At 54.1% G+C, this 17,919-nt stretch overlaps 1 protein-coding gene across 26 annotated transcripts in view; it reads left to right on the forward strand.

The window, feature by feature from the left end:
- Positions 1 to 17,919, forward strand: part of ADCYAP1R1 (ADCYAP receptor type I) — a 58,867-nt gene that overhangs the window by 14,851 nt on the left and 26,097 nt on the right. For all 26 annotated transcript variants that reach the window (XM_070264790.1, XM_070264777.1, XM_070264788.1 and 23 more), the window contains 4 exons: positions 12,439 to 12,549; positions 13,991 to 14,011; positions 15,309 to 15,350; positions 17,726 to 17,835. In XM_070264790.1, coding sequence (XP_070120891.1) covers positions 12,439 to 12,549; positions 13,991 to 14,011; positions 15,309 to 15,350; positions 17,726 to 17,835 — 284 coding nt within the window. The remainder of the gene's footprint in view (positions 1 to 12,438; positions 12,550 to 13,990; positions 14,012 to 15,308; positions 15,351 to 17,725; positions 17,836 to 17,919) is intronic.

A 17,919-nucleotide genomic window follows, 5' to 3' on the forward strand; every position in this document is an offset into this window, starting at 1 on the left:
TTGCAGGAGACCAAAAGAATATCTGGCCCACGCCTCTTGTCTAGGGGATGGGAAAATGGAGCCCTGAGGGCAGGGACTCTAGACCGCATGGGGGGAGGTGTGTGTGAGGCTGAGGTGGGCCTGGAGCCCAGCTGTCCTGCCTCCCAACCCAGGGCCATTGTTCCTGCATTGTAGGTCTCAGATACATTTGGAGCTGAGCAATAAGAAGCATCCAGGAGGGAAGAGCAGAGCGGGGATGTGGGGTGGGGTCCGGGCCTGCAGGTGAGCTGCGTGCCATTTGTGGAGCCCTGGGCTGGGAGAGGACGAGAAAGCTCACCCACAGGGGTGTCCTGGCAGGAGACAGGTGTAAGGATGGACACCCTCCCAGGAGGGGGCAGGCCAGTGCTGGGGAGGGGGTCTCACCCCCAGGCATGCTCAGGAGAGGAAGAAGGGCGTTCTCCGTGGGGAAGGTGGGCAGGGATCCATGGAGAAGGGGGTATTTAAACTAAATTCTTGGTTCTTCAACCTGGCTGCACATCAGCATCACCAAGGAGCTTTTAGAAAAATGTACCCGAGCCACAATCCAAACCAATTAAATCAGAACCTTGGTTTGTCATAGTCACCTTGATTTCGAAAGGCTCCCCAGGCGATTCTGATGAGAAGCTAGGCTGAGAACCCCTGAGCTGGGCCCTAGGGACCAATAGACACTTGACATCAGGTGAGAGCTGAGGGATGGGTGAATGGGGAGAACATTCTAGGCTGAGGGAACCACAGCAGCAAGAGTCAGGGATGGGGAGGGGAGAAGTGAGTAACTCCCTGAATCTGGAGCCCTGAATTCGGGTGGGTGGTGTGGGCTGGATATGGCTAAGGGCCCCGAGATCAGGTATCTGTATGTTCCGTGTCCATCTCTGCTGGAGTTGGAGGTAGGAGGGGACAGCAGTGGGTGGCTTCCACTAAGCTGGCATCCTTCCAGCTTCCCCCGGGACCCCACCTGGCCCTCCTCTAGCCCTGCCTCGGGGGCCCTGTGAGTCAGGGCTGACCAAGCTCACCCCTCAGACCTGAACTTGGCTCAGGGCCCCCCCAAGCTTGTGGGAGAGATTCACTCACCCACCCACCCACTCATTCATTCACTCATCCACCCACCCACTCCTTCATTCACTCACCCACCCACCCGCTCATTCACTCACTCACCCAATCCTTCATTCATTCATCACCTCACCCTCTCACTCATTCCATTCACATGACAAGCTGGAATCTTAGGTGTCTGGCCTGGGTGGAGTGAGGGCAGGGCCAAGGGTAGGGGACTGCAGAGAGAGAGGTTTGCACTCTCATAGCCAGGATTGCAGTTCAGAGAGGTCATGCCACTGGGGAGAGGTGGAGCTGGTGCTGTGGGAATTCAGTGGAGGGAGAAAGCACTTCCTGCTGGGCAGGTGAGTGTAGGTGGTGGGATCAGGGAGGGCTTCAAGGAGGAAGGGGCTTTCAGGCTGGGCATGGAGGAGGGCAGAGTGTGAAGGTATCTCCTGGCGGCAAGGGAATGGCCTACCTCTAACCCTGAGTGCCCAGAGGAGAGAGGAGGCTGCACCCTCCCATGGTCTGCCTGAAGAGAGGTTCCCCTGCTTCTTCCTGTCCCCTTTGAGTCATAGGGTAGAGCTCCATAGGATAGAGCTGAGACCTAATTAAGCAGAGTCAAAAGGCAGCCATTAGGTGGAAATGAAGATGAGACTGTGGGCCCAGCTGGACCACTACCTCCGTAGCCTTTTACTGCTCTGTGCCTCAGAACCTCCTCTATTAAAATGAGGTGGCGGGATGGATCATATTAATAGCCAGTTCTTAGATAGGCTTACCTTATCCTAGTGCTTTTTCCTCCCACTGCAGCAGGGGGTAGGGTCTGTCATTACCCCTATTTTATAGTAGAGGAAGCTGAAGGACAAGGAGGTTATGTACGTTGCTAAAGCCAGTCCAGTAAGAGGCAGGGGTGGAACTTGTATTCAGGCAGTCTGTGGCCTCAACCAGTGGGATGCACTGCCTCAGAAGAACGATAGGATACACTTTGAGCCCCAGCCCCCTGTCACCAGCCGTGTGATCTTATTAAGGGCACTTAATACCTTCATTTTCTTGCTGCAAAATGGAGGAAAAAATACTATCTACCACATGGGATCATTGCATTAAATGACAATTGTAACGAGTGCTAAGGATGGTGTGTGGCATTTGCTAAGTACTCAACAAAGACCTCGTCATCAGAGTTGTTGAGTGCCTCCAGGGTCTCCCCTCTTCTGCTGGATCCGAGTTCTTCTGGGGAGGGGTGGAGACATCTCTAGGAAAAGGTTGGTGCAGTTTGGAACAATCTGGAAAGGCTTTATGGAAGAGCAGAGGAGGGGTTGGGGATCAGATCAGGGCTTCAGAGGATGGATGGAGAGGCATGGGGAGGCAGGAGAGAAAGGCCCAGGGGGTGACCTGAGTCAAGGTCGAAATGAGCAGTGGGTATGGTGGGCAGGAATTGTAACAGCTAGCACTTAAATACCAGGGACTGGGTCAGAATCTTTGCACACACCCCGTCGCACAATATGGCTCATTTAAACCTTACCAACCTATGGGCTGGGTAGAGTTTCCGTCCATTTTTCAGATGAGGCTCTGCAGACGCGCTGTTAAGTTGCCGGCCTGGTGCCTAGTAAGTCACACAGCCAGCAAGCGTGGAGCCAGGATGTGCGTTGGTTGGTTCACAGGTCTCGCTCTTAACCACCACACTGCTTTGCAGCTCAGAAGAGGAGTGAGGAGACACACCCACCCCCTGCTGTCCCCTGGCTGCAGTGAAAGGTCATAGACAGGCAGAGGAAGTCCAGATGAGGCTGGACAGAGGATTTGGGAGAGGAGGGCCTTGAATGTGCCCCCAGAGGCCTGCACTTTTCTTGCCTATGAAAAGGCCAAAGGGCATTTGCATTTCTAAGAGCCGGGACAGCATAAGGCTCAGCCTCTGGTGACCTGCTTGGCTGGGTGGCCCAGGCCCCAGCTCCAGTGCGCTGGAAGGAGAGGGGCAGCGTGAGGGGGACCAAGGAGCATGGTCGGCAGGGGCTTTTCCTGGCAAGCTAGTGTTGGCATTGCCCTCCTCGAGGGGACTTGAGAGCAGGTGGCCACCGGCACTGTTCCAATGCTGAAGTCCTGGCAGAGTGTTGACCCTGCTGTCAGCCGCCAGGGGAGGGTTTGCTCCAGCCTTAATTTTCCCGTAGGCTCCCTAGGAGCCTCAGGTCGGGTCCTTGGGGCATCCTTGTCATTGCAGCTGAGCTAGGCTTCTTGGCTTCAGATTAAACCTGCTTGTGCAATACAGGCAGCAATCCATCTCATTGCACCGTACGTGCATTAGAGCCCCTGGGAGCATTTACAGAGGTGGATGTCCAGGCCCTCCCCAACCAACGCGATCAGCATTTGGGTTGGGGCCTTAATGAGGGTATGTGTCTAAAAGCCTCCAGATGATTCTAAAGTGTATCCAAGTTTGAGAATCACTGATGTGGCCAGAGAATAGCATCCACCAGGGTTCTCATGCCATCTGGGGTTGGAGTGCAGCCCCCAGGCACAGGTCAAGCAGGCTGGAGCTCAATCCTGGGAGCCAGGAGTAAAATTTGAGTGTAACGGAGAATTGGCAGTTGTGTGGTATGTTGTCAATCTGTGCTTTGTGAATTGAGAGAGGCCCACCACCCTTCCATGGCCCCCCTTCTCTGCACCTCCCCTGCCCCTTCTGTCCCTAAGCATGCACACTGTGCACAGAACGCTGGCCTGAGGTCAGCCAGTGTCCCTGAAATATACTTGATATGAAAAAAGAAAATCTGTCAGCTTGTTCCAGTGACTGTGTGAACTTACAGCAATGCTTTTATATATTTTTTGTGTATTTATGTATTTTGTGTATCTTCCCATAGTCTTTTAAATCGAATAAAATGAGTACATTGGAATGAGGACACTGACTGTTAGAGGTGAGGCGTGTCTGTGGCACTGTGTATGTGGTTCGGGGGGATGGTGACGGGCTCCCCGGAAGGCACCCACATCCCCTCAAATTGTGGTCCCTCCTGGTCCCTGGATCCCCCACCCCAAAAAGAATATGGCATGGTTAATGCATGTAGTGGCCTTCAGAATGGAAGCTGAGGACGTGCTGGGGGAGGCGCCAGAGCTGGGCAGGCAGCTGAAGGGTAGCTAGGGAAGGTAATGGAGAGGGGAAACAAGCCTCTGACTGGGTGGTTTTGTCCACAGCATCCTTGGCGTGTTTTAAAGATGTTTATTGGGTTGGTTATTGAGGAGATAAATGAAGTGGTTTTGTCCCTCATTCCAAACCCCTGAACGCTAAATGGGACTTGAGACAACATCGAGTCCAGCTCTGTCATGTGACACACAGAGAGGCTGAGGCCAGGGGTGGCAGTCACTGGCCAAGTCACACCGAGGGCTGGAGCCAGCTCTGGGACTGGACCCAGGTCTGCCGTCCCAGCAGGGAGCGCCCTTTGTGCGGCAGGGCTCTTGTGCCCAGAGAGCAGGAGAAAGGACTCCTGTGCGTGGGAACCAGCGTCTCTGCTCTTGAGCATCCCGGGCCCACGCAGGTCACAGGCCCCGCCTGCTGGGCTGGCTGCTTTGTTCTCTCTGCTCAGCCCAGGCAGCCTGCCTGCCCAGGGTGAGCCCAGCCAGCACCTCCTCTTTGCAGGGCTGCGGGCTTCCATCAGCCCGGAGGCTTTGCCTGCGTTTAAGCAGGGCTGGTGGGGTGTAGTCCACCTTAGGAGCCCCCCACACTCTGGAGACGATGGAAGATGCAGGCCTGCAGTGGCCTTGGCAGGGACAGGAGGACGAGAAAGCCTGCTCATTGCTATTCTGACCCGGCCTCTGAGGCCTGTCCAGGGTACAGAGTCCCTCCTCCCAGCCCCCACCTCCACCCTCACCAGAAGAGGAGCGGCCTGGAGGAGGGGGAGCCTCCCCAGGGCTGGGCCCAGCCTCCCCGTTCTTGGAGCAAGATCAGCTTCTTATCTGCACCTCCCAGCTGCTCTGAGACTGAACAGGCACCCAGCATGGGGAAGGGTGGGGTCCGTTGGGACCCTCGCTCTGAGGAGCTCACTCCCCAGATCTGACAGAGGGTTCTGGTTCAGTTTCTGTCCAAACCTGTTTTCCTTTGTCCTGTAGTCCTGAGACTTGAGCCTGCATCAGAGCCCCCTGGAAGACTTGGTAAAACAGATTGCTGGGCCAGCCCCAGAGTTCCTGACACAGTGGGTCTGGGTGGGGCCTGAGCATCTGCATCTCTGGCAGTTCCCAGTCGTGTTCCCAGTCTGGAGTCCACCCTTTGAGAACCACTGACTTCCGGAGGGGAGGGCTGCATCTTGGATTCTCCCCCGCCCCCCAGCTCTGAGCTTGCAGCTGGTCCTCATTTTAGGGATCAGAAACATTGGCTGGAAAGTAAATTTTAGTAAATGGAATCATTTTTTACCCTGGAATGGTATGCTAAAATGAGGGGTTTGTTCTAACAATGCCCACGCATCCCGGAGCGGCTTCTCAAAGGGAGGACCGTGCCTTTGTCTGAGTCCCTTTGGTGCCCTGGTCTCACGGGTTTTGAACTGGACAAAATCATCACCATGACAACCCGAGATTAGCTCCTTATTTCGTTCCAGTCGAGGCTAATGGCTCCTACATTCTCTCCGTTCAACCCGCCCAAGTGGGCTTTTTCCTTTCTGCCATTGTCACTGGGCACTGCCTCTCCTTGGCTGCTTTGCGTGTAGTGTCCTCATGGGAGCAGCCCTGGGGGATGTGCACAGCATCCTCCCACCTCCCAGGAATCCCCCCAGGCCTGAATTCCTCTGACCATGTTTCATAGTGGCTTCCGGTGGGATAGACTGAGCCGGGAGAGCGCAGGTGGACTCAGTGTAGAATGGGGGTACAAGTGGAGAGGTGAACAGGGAGCCTTGGGGTTGTCAAAGTGGAGAATTCTCCCAGGGAGTAGGACTGGTTTGATTTTTGACCTCCTATGCAGGGGGACGAGGAGGAGGGGAACTTTCTCCACCTCAGGAGTGTCTGATGGACTTGACCATCTCCTCCTTAAAGTGTGCCCTCCTGGCTATGTCACTCACCTCTCCTGGTTTTCCTTGTGTTTCTGGCCACCCCTCCTCAGTCTACTTAATGTCAGCTCTTCTGAATGTTGGCATTCCTTCTGCGGGCGCCAGGCCCTATCCTTTTCTCTTTTCTTCTTCTCAAATCTCGCCCTCTACACTAGACATATCCTCTGGATCCATGGCACCACATAGCATCCCTCTGCTGACCACTTCCCATTCTCTTTCTCCAGTTCTGACCTCCCCTCTGGACTCCAGACTTTTCTCTAACTGCCTGTTTGAAATCTGGCTTCACTTGGCTCTTTGCACCATCTCAAACTAACCCTATCGCAAATGAAACCCTTGAGTTCCAGCTTGCCTGATTCCCTCCACCATTTGCTTCCCATCCAGTCCTCTGTCCCACTGTGGTGAATGGCTCATCCATCCAGACATCCAAGCCAGAGACCCGGGAGCCATCCTTGATACCTCTCTCCCCTTCACTGCATTAGTCAGAGCAGCCTAGACTGCACTGCAGTCACAAATGAATCTTAAAATCCCAGCGACTTAGCACAATAACATTTATTGTTTGCACATGTCACAGGCCAGGGTGGTCAGCAGAGGTTAGGGGTGGAGCTCCACTCCAACTCCACATGCTCATTCCAAGATCCAGGCTCCTTCCCTCTAGGAACACTGCCACCCTCAACATGTGGCCTCCAAGGATGCTGCAGAGTGGGGAGAGAGAAGGGCTGTGAGGGATGTTTTTGGGATCAGTTCCACCCACTTACCGTTGGTGAGAACTCAGTCACGTGAGATGGGTGAGCACCAACAGTCCCTGGCACACTCGCCGGCCGTATCCAGCCAGTCTGTCACCAAGCTCTGTCAGTCCTGCCTCCAGACTCTCCCACACACAACTCCTTCTCATCCCTGCTGCCTTGGCTCCATTCAAGCGCCTCCACCCTCCCCTGGACTGCTGCCACGTCCTAACACATGTCCCGTGTTTGCTTTTCTGCTCTTGACATATACTACCTTCCCACACGGCTGAATCAGATCACGTGACTCCCTGTCTTAAATCCATCTGTGGGAGGCGGAATAGTGCCCCCACCAAAGATGTCCACATCCTAATCCCCAAAGCCTTTGAATGTGTTCCCTTACATGGCGGAAGAGACTTGGCAGGTGTAATTAAATTAAGGATTTTAAGGTGGGGAGAGTATCCTGGATGATTCAAGTGGATCCAGTATCACCACAGGAGTCAGAAGTGAAAGAAGAGGGAGAAGAGTCAGGGAAGGAGAGAGGTTCGAGGATGCTATGCTATTGGCTTTGAAGATGAAGAAAGGGGCCACAACGCAAGGAATGTGGGTGGCCTCTTGAATCTGGAAAAGACAAGGAAAAAGCTTCTCCTCTCCAGCTTCCGGAAGGAATGCAGCCTAGCCCACATCTTGATTTTAGTGTAGAGAGACGCATTTTAGACTTCTGACTTATAGAACCATAAGATAAGAAATTGTCATTCTAAGCTGCTAAGTTTGCTTTGTGACAGCAGCAATAGGAAAGTAATGTACTGTCCAAGGGCTTCTCAGCATTTAGCAACAATCCAAAATCTTTCACGTGACTACCGGGATGGTAAGCTCTGTGCAGACAGACTGGGCTGTTGTATTCACTTCGGCATCACTTTGCGGCGTCTGACTCAGAGTGGCACTTAGTATTTCTTGAATAAATGAGTGAATAAGAGGGAGGGGGAGCGGAAAGTAAGAAGTAAAGAAGGGTGAAGGAGGAGAGGGAGGAGAAGGAGAAAAGGCATCTTGAAATCTTCATTCCCAACGAAACTCAGCTTTATTAGGACTGGAACCTGGAACAGATGGGAACAGAGGAGCTGGATGTATTCTTTGGGCGTGGAAGGAAAATGAGTTGCTGTCTTTAGTTAGAAAAACCCCAGGCACTCTCAGGAGCCCAAATCCTGTCCTCGTCTCTCTGGCAAGGGTCCCTGGGAGGATTCAGCTCCAAGGCCCCATCAAGACAGGGAGAGGAGAGAGCCCATATCTCTTGTCCGGGAGGTGATAACTGCAGGAGAAATGGGCACAGGGCATTCTGGGAAGCCCTGAGGAGGTGACTTGAGCATCTTGTGACCCCAGTGATGCAGGCCAGAGGGGTGGGCGGAGGCTGTGATCTCCCGATGGAGTCGGGGACGTTGTTCCCTAGAGGAAACTGCTGCTTTACTCACAACACCAAGCAATACTCCAGTTTTCTGTGGACACCAACTGGATGTCCCTACAGTTTAATTCAATTCTGACACTACCTGGAGTTAGGGCACCCTACAGATGAAGAGCTCAGTCTCACGAGTCTGCCCCCTACTTCAGAGGCCAGTTGCAAGTCATGGGTCCCGAGGTTACCAACACTTCTGTCTCACTTGGCTACAAATCAGAGGTTCCCATGACCTCCTCCTGAGGTTTAATAATTTGCTGTAATGGCTCACAGAACTCAGGGAAACACGTTTACCAGTTTACTGTAAAGGATATTATAAAAGATGTAAATAAACAGCCAGATGAAGAGGTACAGGGGGTGAGGTCCAGAAGGATCCCAGGTGCAGGAGCTTCTGTCTCTGTGGAGTTTGGGGTGCACCACTCTCCCAGCACATGGATGTGTTTACCAACTCAGAAGCTCTCCGAACCCCATTGTTTAGGGTTTTTATGGGGGTTCCATTATGTAGGCGTAATTGATTAAATTACTGGGCATTAAAGATTAACTCGATTTCCAGCCTGCCTCCCCTCCTGGAGGTGGGGGGTGGGACTGAAAGTTCCCACCCTCTAATCCCATGCTTGGTTCCTCTGGGAACCAGCCCCCACCCTCTGAGTGTCACTTCATTAGCATAAACTCAGATATGGCTGAAAGGGGCTTGTGAATAACAAAAGATGCTCCTCTCTATTGGGAAATTTCAAGGCTTTTAGGAGCTCTGTGCCAGGAATCTGGGATGAAGGCCAACTACGTAATTCTTATTATATCACAGTATCACAGTCCCTAAACCTGGTCACTGGGCTGGGCCCTGGAGTGAGGGGTTCTAGTTCTCGGCTTCTCACCTGCGCTGGTGCTGCAGGAATTGCCCCAGGACCCTTAGTCTCTGGACGGGACGCAGGCTGGGAACCTCAGGAGGGCTTTGAGAGTGTGGCAGGCCATGGGGTGGGGTGGGGGGACCTTGGCAGATGCCCCCTGGGAGATGTTGGTCTTGGCAGTGGGCCCAGGGAAGGCAGCCCCAGCCTCCCCAGCCATTCTCCTGGGTACCAGAAGGTCCTGAGTGAACCGCTATTCCAGATTTGAGCTCTGGACACTCAGAGTTGGGAGTACCCTCAGGGACACCCAGCCCTCGCTGTGCACACAGGGAAACTGAGTCAGGGTGGAGGGGTAGATAGTTGCCAGAGGTGTGCAATGGGTCCTTAGCAGAAGTCTTGTGGCTGCTGTGCAGGTGCTGAGGGGACCACTGTAGCCCTGGACCTGATGGGTTGACACTTAGTAAATAGTTGTTAAGAGAATGAAGCCTCTCCGGCCCAGCCTCCACACCTCTGACCTCCACCCTGGGAGCTCCTTCTCCCCTCATGCCGTCCCATCTGAGCCCTGTGTCCCTCCTGTCCCTCAGCCCTTGTGACTGTGCTCCCTCTAGCTTAAGTGCCCTGGGACCCCAGGAACGTCAGCTGGCAGTAGCAGCTGGCTGTGCCAGGGCCTAATGTTCCACATTAAGGGAACATCTGTTGGCTGGGGCTCCCCAGGCATGGGCCACACACAGCCACGCTCTGCGGCCATTCCTCGGTCAACACAGGCCACGGCAACCAAAGATGAGCGGTTGGGTCTCTTTCAAGGCCATGATGTCATAACCAGCACATGCTGGCTGCCTGGCCTGCTGTGATGGATGGACAGGGATCATCAATAACAGGCCTGTGGCTGTGAGACCTGGGACCTGGCTCCTCCCTTGTGGCCCCCAGTGTCCTCGCCTTCTTGATTTGTTGTCCTCAGAGCTTCCTATGGTGCTTCCAGCTCCCAAACTTGGTCATTTTGGGAGCAGGATGCTATAGGCCAATGTAACTGGGTGTGAATTCCCAAATAGCCAGGTCTGAGTTCTGAGAGACAAGGTTTTCAGTGCCCTGAAGCCATTGGTGCCTTCTGGTCCAAACAGCACCCACAGGTCAGTCATGGACCCCAGCAAGGAGGCTGTGAACTCATGAGGCCTGGCCCAGGCCCCCTGCAGGCTGCCTCTGTGACCTGTCAGTGGCCTCCCCTGGCCTTCCTTCTCACCTCACGGGGCTCTGGTTCATCTCCCTGCCTGGGCCTCTCTCAGGGGAATGATTCCCAGGGACACCTAATTGAAATAATGAAATTAATTTTCATAACAACAGCAAACATGCTTTGAGTGAGCCCAGCGTTTTTCTGAGGGCTTTACATATATGAACTCATTAATCCTCACGGCAGCCCGTGCGCTGGGACCCTGTGGGTCACCGGCTGGCTGTCTCTTCTCTGGCAGAGTAGCCCTCTCCCAAGGCTGTCTTAACAGACGGCTCAGCAGGACACGGTTCCTCTCCTGAAACTTCCCTCTGCTGTCGCACACTCACTGCTGCCTCCCTCCTACCCCTTTGCCCCTCTCTCTTGATTGCATCACAACATGTACTTCCTCTGCCCTCCCCGTAAATATGGGGGTCCCCGGGGTCCCCTCCTCCACGCTCTTCTCACTTCGTATCCCTTCCTGGGGTAAACTCTCATCCCGTGGCCTCACCCACTCCCCATGGGCGTGAGTTTAAGGAATTGAGGTGACAAGAGCACTGCAAGGTGTTCACTGGGGGTGGTGGGCTGTACGACCCTACCAGACCTTCCTTTTGAAGAGATCATGGTCACAGCTGTGTGGGGTTGAGTGAAGAGGACCCTGGAGAGGCTGTCACCATGGTCCCAGTGCAAGGTAGGTGGCCCTGAACTAGGTAGGGGTGCAGGATGGACAGCAGGGCATGGATTCCACCGGTATTTGGAGGTCACACCAGCAGGACCTGCTGGCCGATTGGATATGAAAGATGGAGGAGACGGAGGCAAAGCAAGGTGACTCCAGGTTTCTAGCTGGGGCTGAGACAGGAACCAGGTTTCAGCAGGAGATGCTGAGTTGAGTCTTGGACATGCTGCGTTTGGACCATCTTTGGCGCTCCAAGGCCGGGATATGCGGCAGGCAGCTGACTGTGGGAGGCAGCCTGCAGGTGGTGCAGGAGGTGGGATTGGAGTTGTCTGTGTGGTTCTGTCCTTAAGTCCAGGAGCCAGGTGATTTCATTCAAGGTGAGTGGGGCAAGGGGCCAGCACCTGCCTTCAGTCAGGGTGCGGCCCGGTCAGTAAGGGCGAAGAGAGAGTTCGCTGGGGGCCCAGGAGAGAGGCATTTCAGTGGAGAGGAAGGGCAGAATTAGAGAAAGGAGTGAAGCATGAAGGGGAGGTGAGGAGGTGGCCACGAGGGATGGAGAGAACTCCATGGAGAGGCTGGCAGGGGCCGCCAGGAGAGAGTGCATGGCAGGCAGAGGGGTGAGAGGGTGCACTGAGCCCTCAGATCTGAAAACCTGGTCGTCAGGCTTGACATCTTCCTCCTCCTCACGGCTCTCATGCACTGTCACCAGTCTTGGTACTTCCTAAATACTTCTCACTTTGTCCTTGCTCCCTCTCTGTCCTTTGGCATTCACCTGATCAGGGCCTGTGACTCCTCACAATGTGGCCACCAAAGTGGTCCTTGCCTCCTGTCTCTTTGTGCTCCGGGTCCTTTCACAGTTCAGGGCCTTGGCTGCACAGGCCTCTGCCTGGATGGCTTTCCCCTTTTCCCTATCTGGCCAGTGTGTGCTCCTCCTTCAAGTCCTAGCTCCATACCATCCCCAGAGGCGGGTGTGGCTGTGGAGCTGCTCCCTCAGGCTAGCCGGTTCCTGCTATTCCTCCACCTAGGGAGAGAGAGGGCCCATAGAGGAGGACCACAGAGAAGCTGGACCGCACAGGGATGGCGGAGCCTAAGGATGCAGAGGAGTTGCTGCAGGGTGATGTGCGGGGAGGGCCACAGAGACTCCCAGCATCTCATTCTTAGGAGTCCTGCCCTGGGCTGCGGCTGGGCCTGCTTCTTCCTTCCCCACAATCCTGCCTGGACCATAGGGCTGTGGGCTGATGTAAAATCAGATGAGGGCTCCCTCCTCACCCCAGAAGCTCCTGAAATGTCTTCTCTTTGAGGATCTTCCCAAGACAAGGCTGAGTCCTGCCTCAAACAGTAGGCCTCACCTTCTCTCCCCTTAAACGCCTCCCTCCTCCTGCAAGGGCATGGCTCTTGAGCATGTGATGGGCATGCTCACGGATGTGTGTATGCATACGGCGGTGCCTGCAGGTGAGTGTGTGAGGGCTGTGCCCCCTCTCAGCAGGGTTCTCTTCTGCGCAGGCTGCCCCGGGATGTGGGACAACATCACCTGTTGGAAGCCTGCCCACGTGGGTGAGATGGTCTTCGTCAGCTGCCCTGCTGAACTCTTCCGAATCTTCAATCCAGACCAAGGTGGGTTTCCCCTGGGGCCTCTTCAGGCCATCCTTGGTCCCTCCTTCTCCCCTCACTCGGGCCCCAGGCCTCCTGGGGACCGGCACCAAGGACACGGGGCGCCCTGCAGGCAGATGTTCCCCACTTCAGAGCTGCTTGGGTGGGACCTTGGTTCAAGGAGGGTGGAGGGCAGGGCTCCTGAGGGGGTCAGAGGGGTCTAAGTCACATGTGTGGCCATGCACAGGTCCCTTGCCAACTGGGCCTCAGCTTCCTCCTGCACTTGCCTAAGGCTTCAGCTGATGTCTTTCTAGAAGTAGAGAGTTTCCACGCTCTATGCTCCGCTCCACTGTGGAGTCCTGCCTGCTGCCCTCCTCTGTCCTGTCTGTGAGGGGTGGAAGGCAAATTCTCTTTCACACCTGGAACTCCACCAGCCTTGGCTCTGCCTGGAGGGGGAGGTGATGCAGGAGGTGGCAGAGGGAGATGGTGGGTGTCTGTTGGGGTGCCAGGCCCCTGTCTCTGGCCCCCATCCCAAGACCAGAGAAAGCAGGGTTTAGCTATGATGTACCCCACCTCACCTCCCCTCTTCCCCTTCTGGGGCCTCTTAACCACACCTCCCACCTCCAGACCTCCTGCTGGCCGGGACTTGGGGATTGAGTGGGACCCAGAGCAGGACAGGAAGTGAATTTTGAAAGAGGAGACCTACGAGGGAAGTCCTGAAGTGAGAGGCACAGTGTGAATGGTGGGATGTCAGGCTCAGTGGCAGCCTGGTGACTCAGCCCAATCTCTCATTCACTTCCATAGAAGCCAATTTAATCACTTCCTCCATTCGCATTCTCCTTCCATTCAGTCATTCATTTAGCGTTTATTGAACATCTACTCTGGGTCAGTACCGTGGCAAGACAGCTTCTTTTCAATAACAAAAAAAGGCAAAATGAATCAGCAGTAAAATAAGATTTTCTTAAGATGAACTTGCCTTCAGCCTCTCTCCCTCCTCTGGCAGTTGCACAATGAGCATGTTATTTACACCTGGTTCTTAATGGCTCATTAAGGCAGGGCTTTTTAGCAGCTCTGTTCGCAAAGCTGGATTAGTGAGACTTGCCTTACTTAGAAAGCTGAGAACGGCATTTGTCCTTTCATTTCTTGGCCCCCTGGCTGAAGCTGGTGTTCACTGTGACAGTGGATGCTTTGAGGGTTATTGGAGATACAGGAGCACTGATCTCTCCTCCTCTTAGGTGCCGCTGCTCCTTCTGTTTAACTGTGTCCTGTTCTGGGAGGTAGAAGCCTTCACTGTCTGGCCAGTCCCCAGCTTGCAATCCTCATGCCTCTGGGCCCCTAGTGGAGCCTTTGCAGAGTTGGGGAGTGGGGAGGGGAGGGGAGGGCATTGTCAGCGGGGCCCCTGAGTGCAGACCCCCTTCAGCTCCCTGGCTCACCCCTGCATTCTCTCTCTCTTTATCTGTTTCAGTCTGGGAGACGGAAACCATTGGTAAGAGGAACCTTGGAGAACACAGGCTGCTCCTCATCTGACCCTTCAGGGGCATCCATGCTCTGACTCTGGGAACGGGTGGGAGTAGAATGAGAGGGACCAGGTTCTTCCCTCTCCCCCCCACCCCCCTCTTGGTTCTCCCAGAGGTAGGGAGGACACAGGAAGATGGAAGACACAGCCCTTGGCCTCAGGGTGCTCATGGGCTTGTTTGAGAGGACAAGACTCACCCATGGAGGGTTGGAAAACAAGCCCACCCATGGGCATAGGCTCATGCGTGTACAGACCTGCAGGCCTGAATGTGTGTGTGAGCCTGCACAGACACTGACATCCCCAGTGGCCATGAAGTTGGGATCTACAGCAAGCTCAGGAGCAGAGGAGACCTAACTATGCATAATGCAGGCAGAATAATGAAGAGGTCAGGGGAGGCTTCCTGGAGGCAGTGGCATGTCAGTTAGACCTTGGAAATAGGATTTTGAGAAGTAGAGAGGAAGTGGCAGTTCATTGCTAGCAGGGGATTGGGCATAAGAAAAGGGTAGAGGTGAGAATAAAGTCAGGAGAGAAAGAAAGATGTCTGAGGATGAAGTCTTTGGAGTTCTGGTTTCCCTTTGATGAGAGCAGTTTCAGGGCTGAGGTGGAGGGTTGAGCACCAAAGAGGAAACACAAGCCCGGAACCCATGTTGCTGTTCCTTGCCCCCCTTTTTTTTTTTTCCATAAGGAAGATTGTCCCTGAGCTAACATCTGTTGCCAGTCTTCCTCTTTTTACTTGAGGAGGATTGTTGCTGAGCTAACATCTGTGCCAGTCTTCCTTTATTTTGTATATGGGACACTGCCACAGCATGGCTTGATGAGCAGTGCGTAGGTCCACGCCTGGGATCCGAACCTGCAAACCCCGGGCTGCTGAAGCGGAGCGCACTAACTTGACCACTAAGCCACCAGGCCGCCCCCTCCTTCCCCTTTTCTTGAAAAGGCCCCGTCATCCTTTTCCATTCCTCTCCCACTCCCGAGGCCCTCCCATCGTCCTTTCAATGTCCCCTTTCCACTTCCGGTGGTCTAACGAGGAGAACTGAGTCATGGGCTGTCCTTAGCATCACAGGAATTCAAGGGAGATTGGCGCCAGAAGGGGCGGTGTGTCAGAAAGGTGTGCGGCTCCTGTGTGTGATGCTGCCTCTTGGCCGGGACCCCAGCGCCTCTTTCAGAGCAGGGGCCACCTTGGCCTTGCATGGTGGAGAGTAAGCCGTGGACGGGTGCAAGCCGATGCCCGAGCGTTCTGACTCATGCCCACGTCTGTGTTTTGCAGGCGACTTTGATTTCACTGACACTAACTCCTTGGATCTCTCAGGTAAGGGGATAAGTTGAGGTTGGCCATGGGCGGGCTGGAGGGAGGGCATTGGCTGAAGTGTGAGCCTGGAGACCCCCCCTTTCCAGGATGGGCTATGCCTCTCTGTGGCTGTGTGATCTCTGGCAAGTTGCTTTCCTTCTCTGATACAGCTGCAGATTTTCTCCATAGAAAGTTTTACTCAAGGGCACAGACAGAACATTGTGCGTGCAATTTCAGGGGAGCACAGATCTCTAAGCCCCATTGTGGAGCCCAAGTAAAGAACTGGATTAAATGGCCGTGATAGATTTGAACTTCTCAGACTTTGTGATCACTCACCCAGGGGGCTTCTTAAAACTTGGATTTCTGGGCCCCACTGCTAGAGCCTCTGATTTAGTAGGATTGGGGAGGGGCCTGAGAGTGTGCATTTCTAGCCAGTCTCCCAGGTGATGCTGATGGGCTGGTCTGGGGGCAGGCGCCCACTTTGAGAACTGCTACCCTAAGATTCTGTGCTCCTAGGAAATCACTGGGGCAAAAACAGCTGAGTGAAGTGGGCGCAGTCACTGCGGGGTTTTGACAATCTGAAGAGCCCTCATCTTCCGGAGATTTGTATGTGCACAATAGAGTGGCAAATTCATGGAATAGTTCTGAACAAAAAGGTTTATATTTCTCTGAGCCCACACTGTATTAGAAAAAGAAAAAGAAAAGGAAGGAAAATAAAAGAAAGGAAATGGCTTCTACCTCTAGAACAGTTTAAAATGTTTTTTAAAGCAGCCTCCCTTCCCTCTTTTCACCACCCTGATGTGGGTAAAGCCGAGAGGAGATGAGGCCTGGGGAGGGAAGAGGCTTGTCCAAGGCCACGATCCCCTAGGACGTGCAGACTTGCTGACAGAAGTGTTCAGAGGCACTTGGAAGGAAGTTGCCAGTAGCAGCCTGAGATGGGTTTGCTGGAAGAAGGAACGGTTTGGCTTCAAACTGTGGGGCACAAGTAACTCCTTCTCTCCCTGGGCCTTCCAGAGGTCCTCCTTGTCCTGTGTCATAGAACTCAGAATCCGAGAAGTGATGGAGACCCATGTCCTGGCTCTGGGCAGAGCTCTCTTCATAGCAGGGTCACCCCCTCTGCAGCTTCCAAAGCCCCAGGAAGAGGTTTCTGACTCTCTTGGCTAAAAAGAACTGGTCTTATGTCTTCCAACTCAACTGGCAAGGATGTGAGGTTGGAAAAGTAGAGGGGTCTCCTGTCTTGGCCTCTGCCTTTGCCTCCTTCCTGAGCTCCCCAGAGGTGGCCTGGTCACAGAGTGGGGATTCTTCTAGCGACATGGGTACTGGAGCCCCATTTGTGCAGATGCCTCTTGTCCACAATTTCCTGGCCCCTGAATTCTGTGAAAGGAAGAAGCATCCCCATGTGTGCTAAGACACCAGGTAAATTCCCAGGAAGCCGGTTTTGGAGCAGAGGGCAGTCTGAGGCCACACTCAGATGCTGGCCTGGAGGTGGAGCGGGCTTCTTGCCTTCTTCCTATGCCTGGACATCCCAGTTCACCCTTACAGACAATCAGGAGAGGGGAGGATGAAACGAGCAATCTTTAAACGCTAAAGCAGCCCCAGGTGTGGTGCGGACTCCGTTCTGCAGCCAGCAAATGACTCCCACCCCCTCCAGTGCCCCACAAAATGGCCTTTAAAGTTGATCAAAAGAAAATTAAAGTACATTAGTGACAGGAAGCAGCACTTGAAACCTGGAAAGGCAAAAGTTATTTTAAAGAAACCTAAATGTATATCTTAATAAGATCTGGTGCTAGGTTCATGGAGATCTGGTCCTTGCTAGTTAAGCAAGCCATGTGTCCCCTTGGTGCCGGATATTACAGCTGCTGGGGGCCCCGGAGCTCCCAGTGAGAGCATCACACAGAGCTGAGCTTCTCCAGGTGTGATGGGAACTCCTGCCCCACAGTCACCTGAGGTGATTCCTGGACCAGAATCCCTGAGTGGGTGGGCCCTGCGGGAATCTGCATTGTGACCCCAGGTCATCGTTCTACTCGCTGAAGTTTGACAACTGCTAACCTCGGGCCTGGGCTTGGGGCGGGGGCCTTTCTCTGGCGAGCGTTTGTTAGCTCCAGGAGGAAGGAGGCTGGATCCAGCCCGGCTCACCCCTCACCCCTTGTCAAGGGGTCAGCCTGTGCCTTGTCCCCCACCCCCACCGTGTCGTTTGTAAAGACTGAGCTGGAGGTCACCAACAGTCACTCTTTTCCCTCAGACAGTGAAGGACTTCATGAACCCTTGGTTGCCACGCTTCCCAGTTGGGCATATGGGTTTTCAGGAATTCCTACTTAGGAAGTAATTTTTGAGTACAGATTTCAGAGTCCTCTTAAATCATTTCTGTGCCTCACCGAGTTCTCCTTCTGCTGCAGACACGAGGGTCGTGAGCCGGAACTGCACGGAGGATGGGTGGTCGGAGCCCTTCCCTCATTATTTTGATGCCTGTGGGTTTGATGAATATGAATCTGAGGCTGGGGACCAGGTGAGTGTCTGCCCCCCACCTGAAGGTGGTCAGGGTGGGCCTGAGGAGGTGGGTGGAAGGGTGTTCCCATCAGGGGCCTTGACT

This window comes from Equus caballus, chromosome 4, assembly GCF_041296265.1.
Source record: "Equus caballus isolate H_3958 breed thoroughbred chromosome 4, TB-T2T, whole genome shotgun sequence".
Classification (NCBI taxonomy): Eukaryota; Metazoa; Chordata; class Mammalia; order Perissodactyla; family Equidae; genus Equus; species Equus caballus.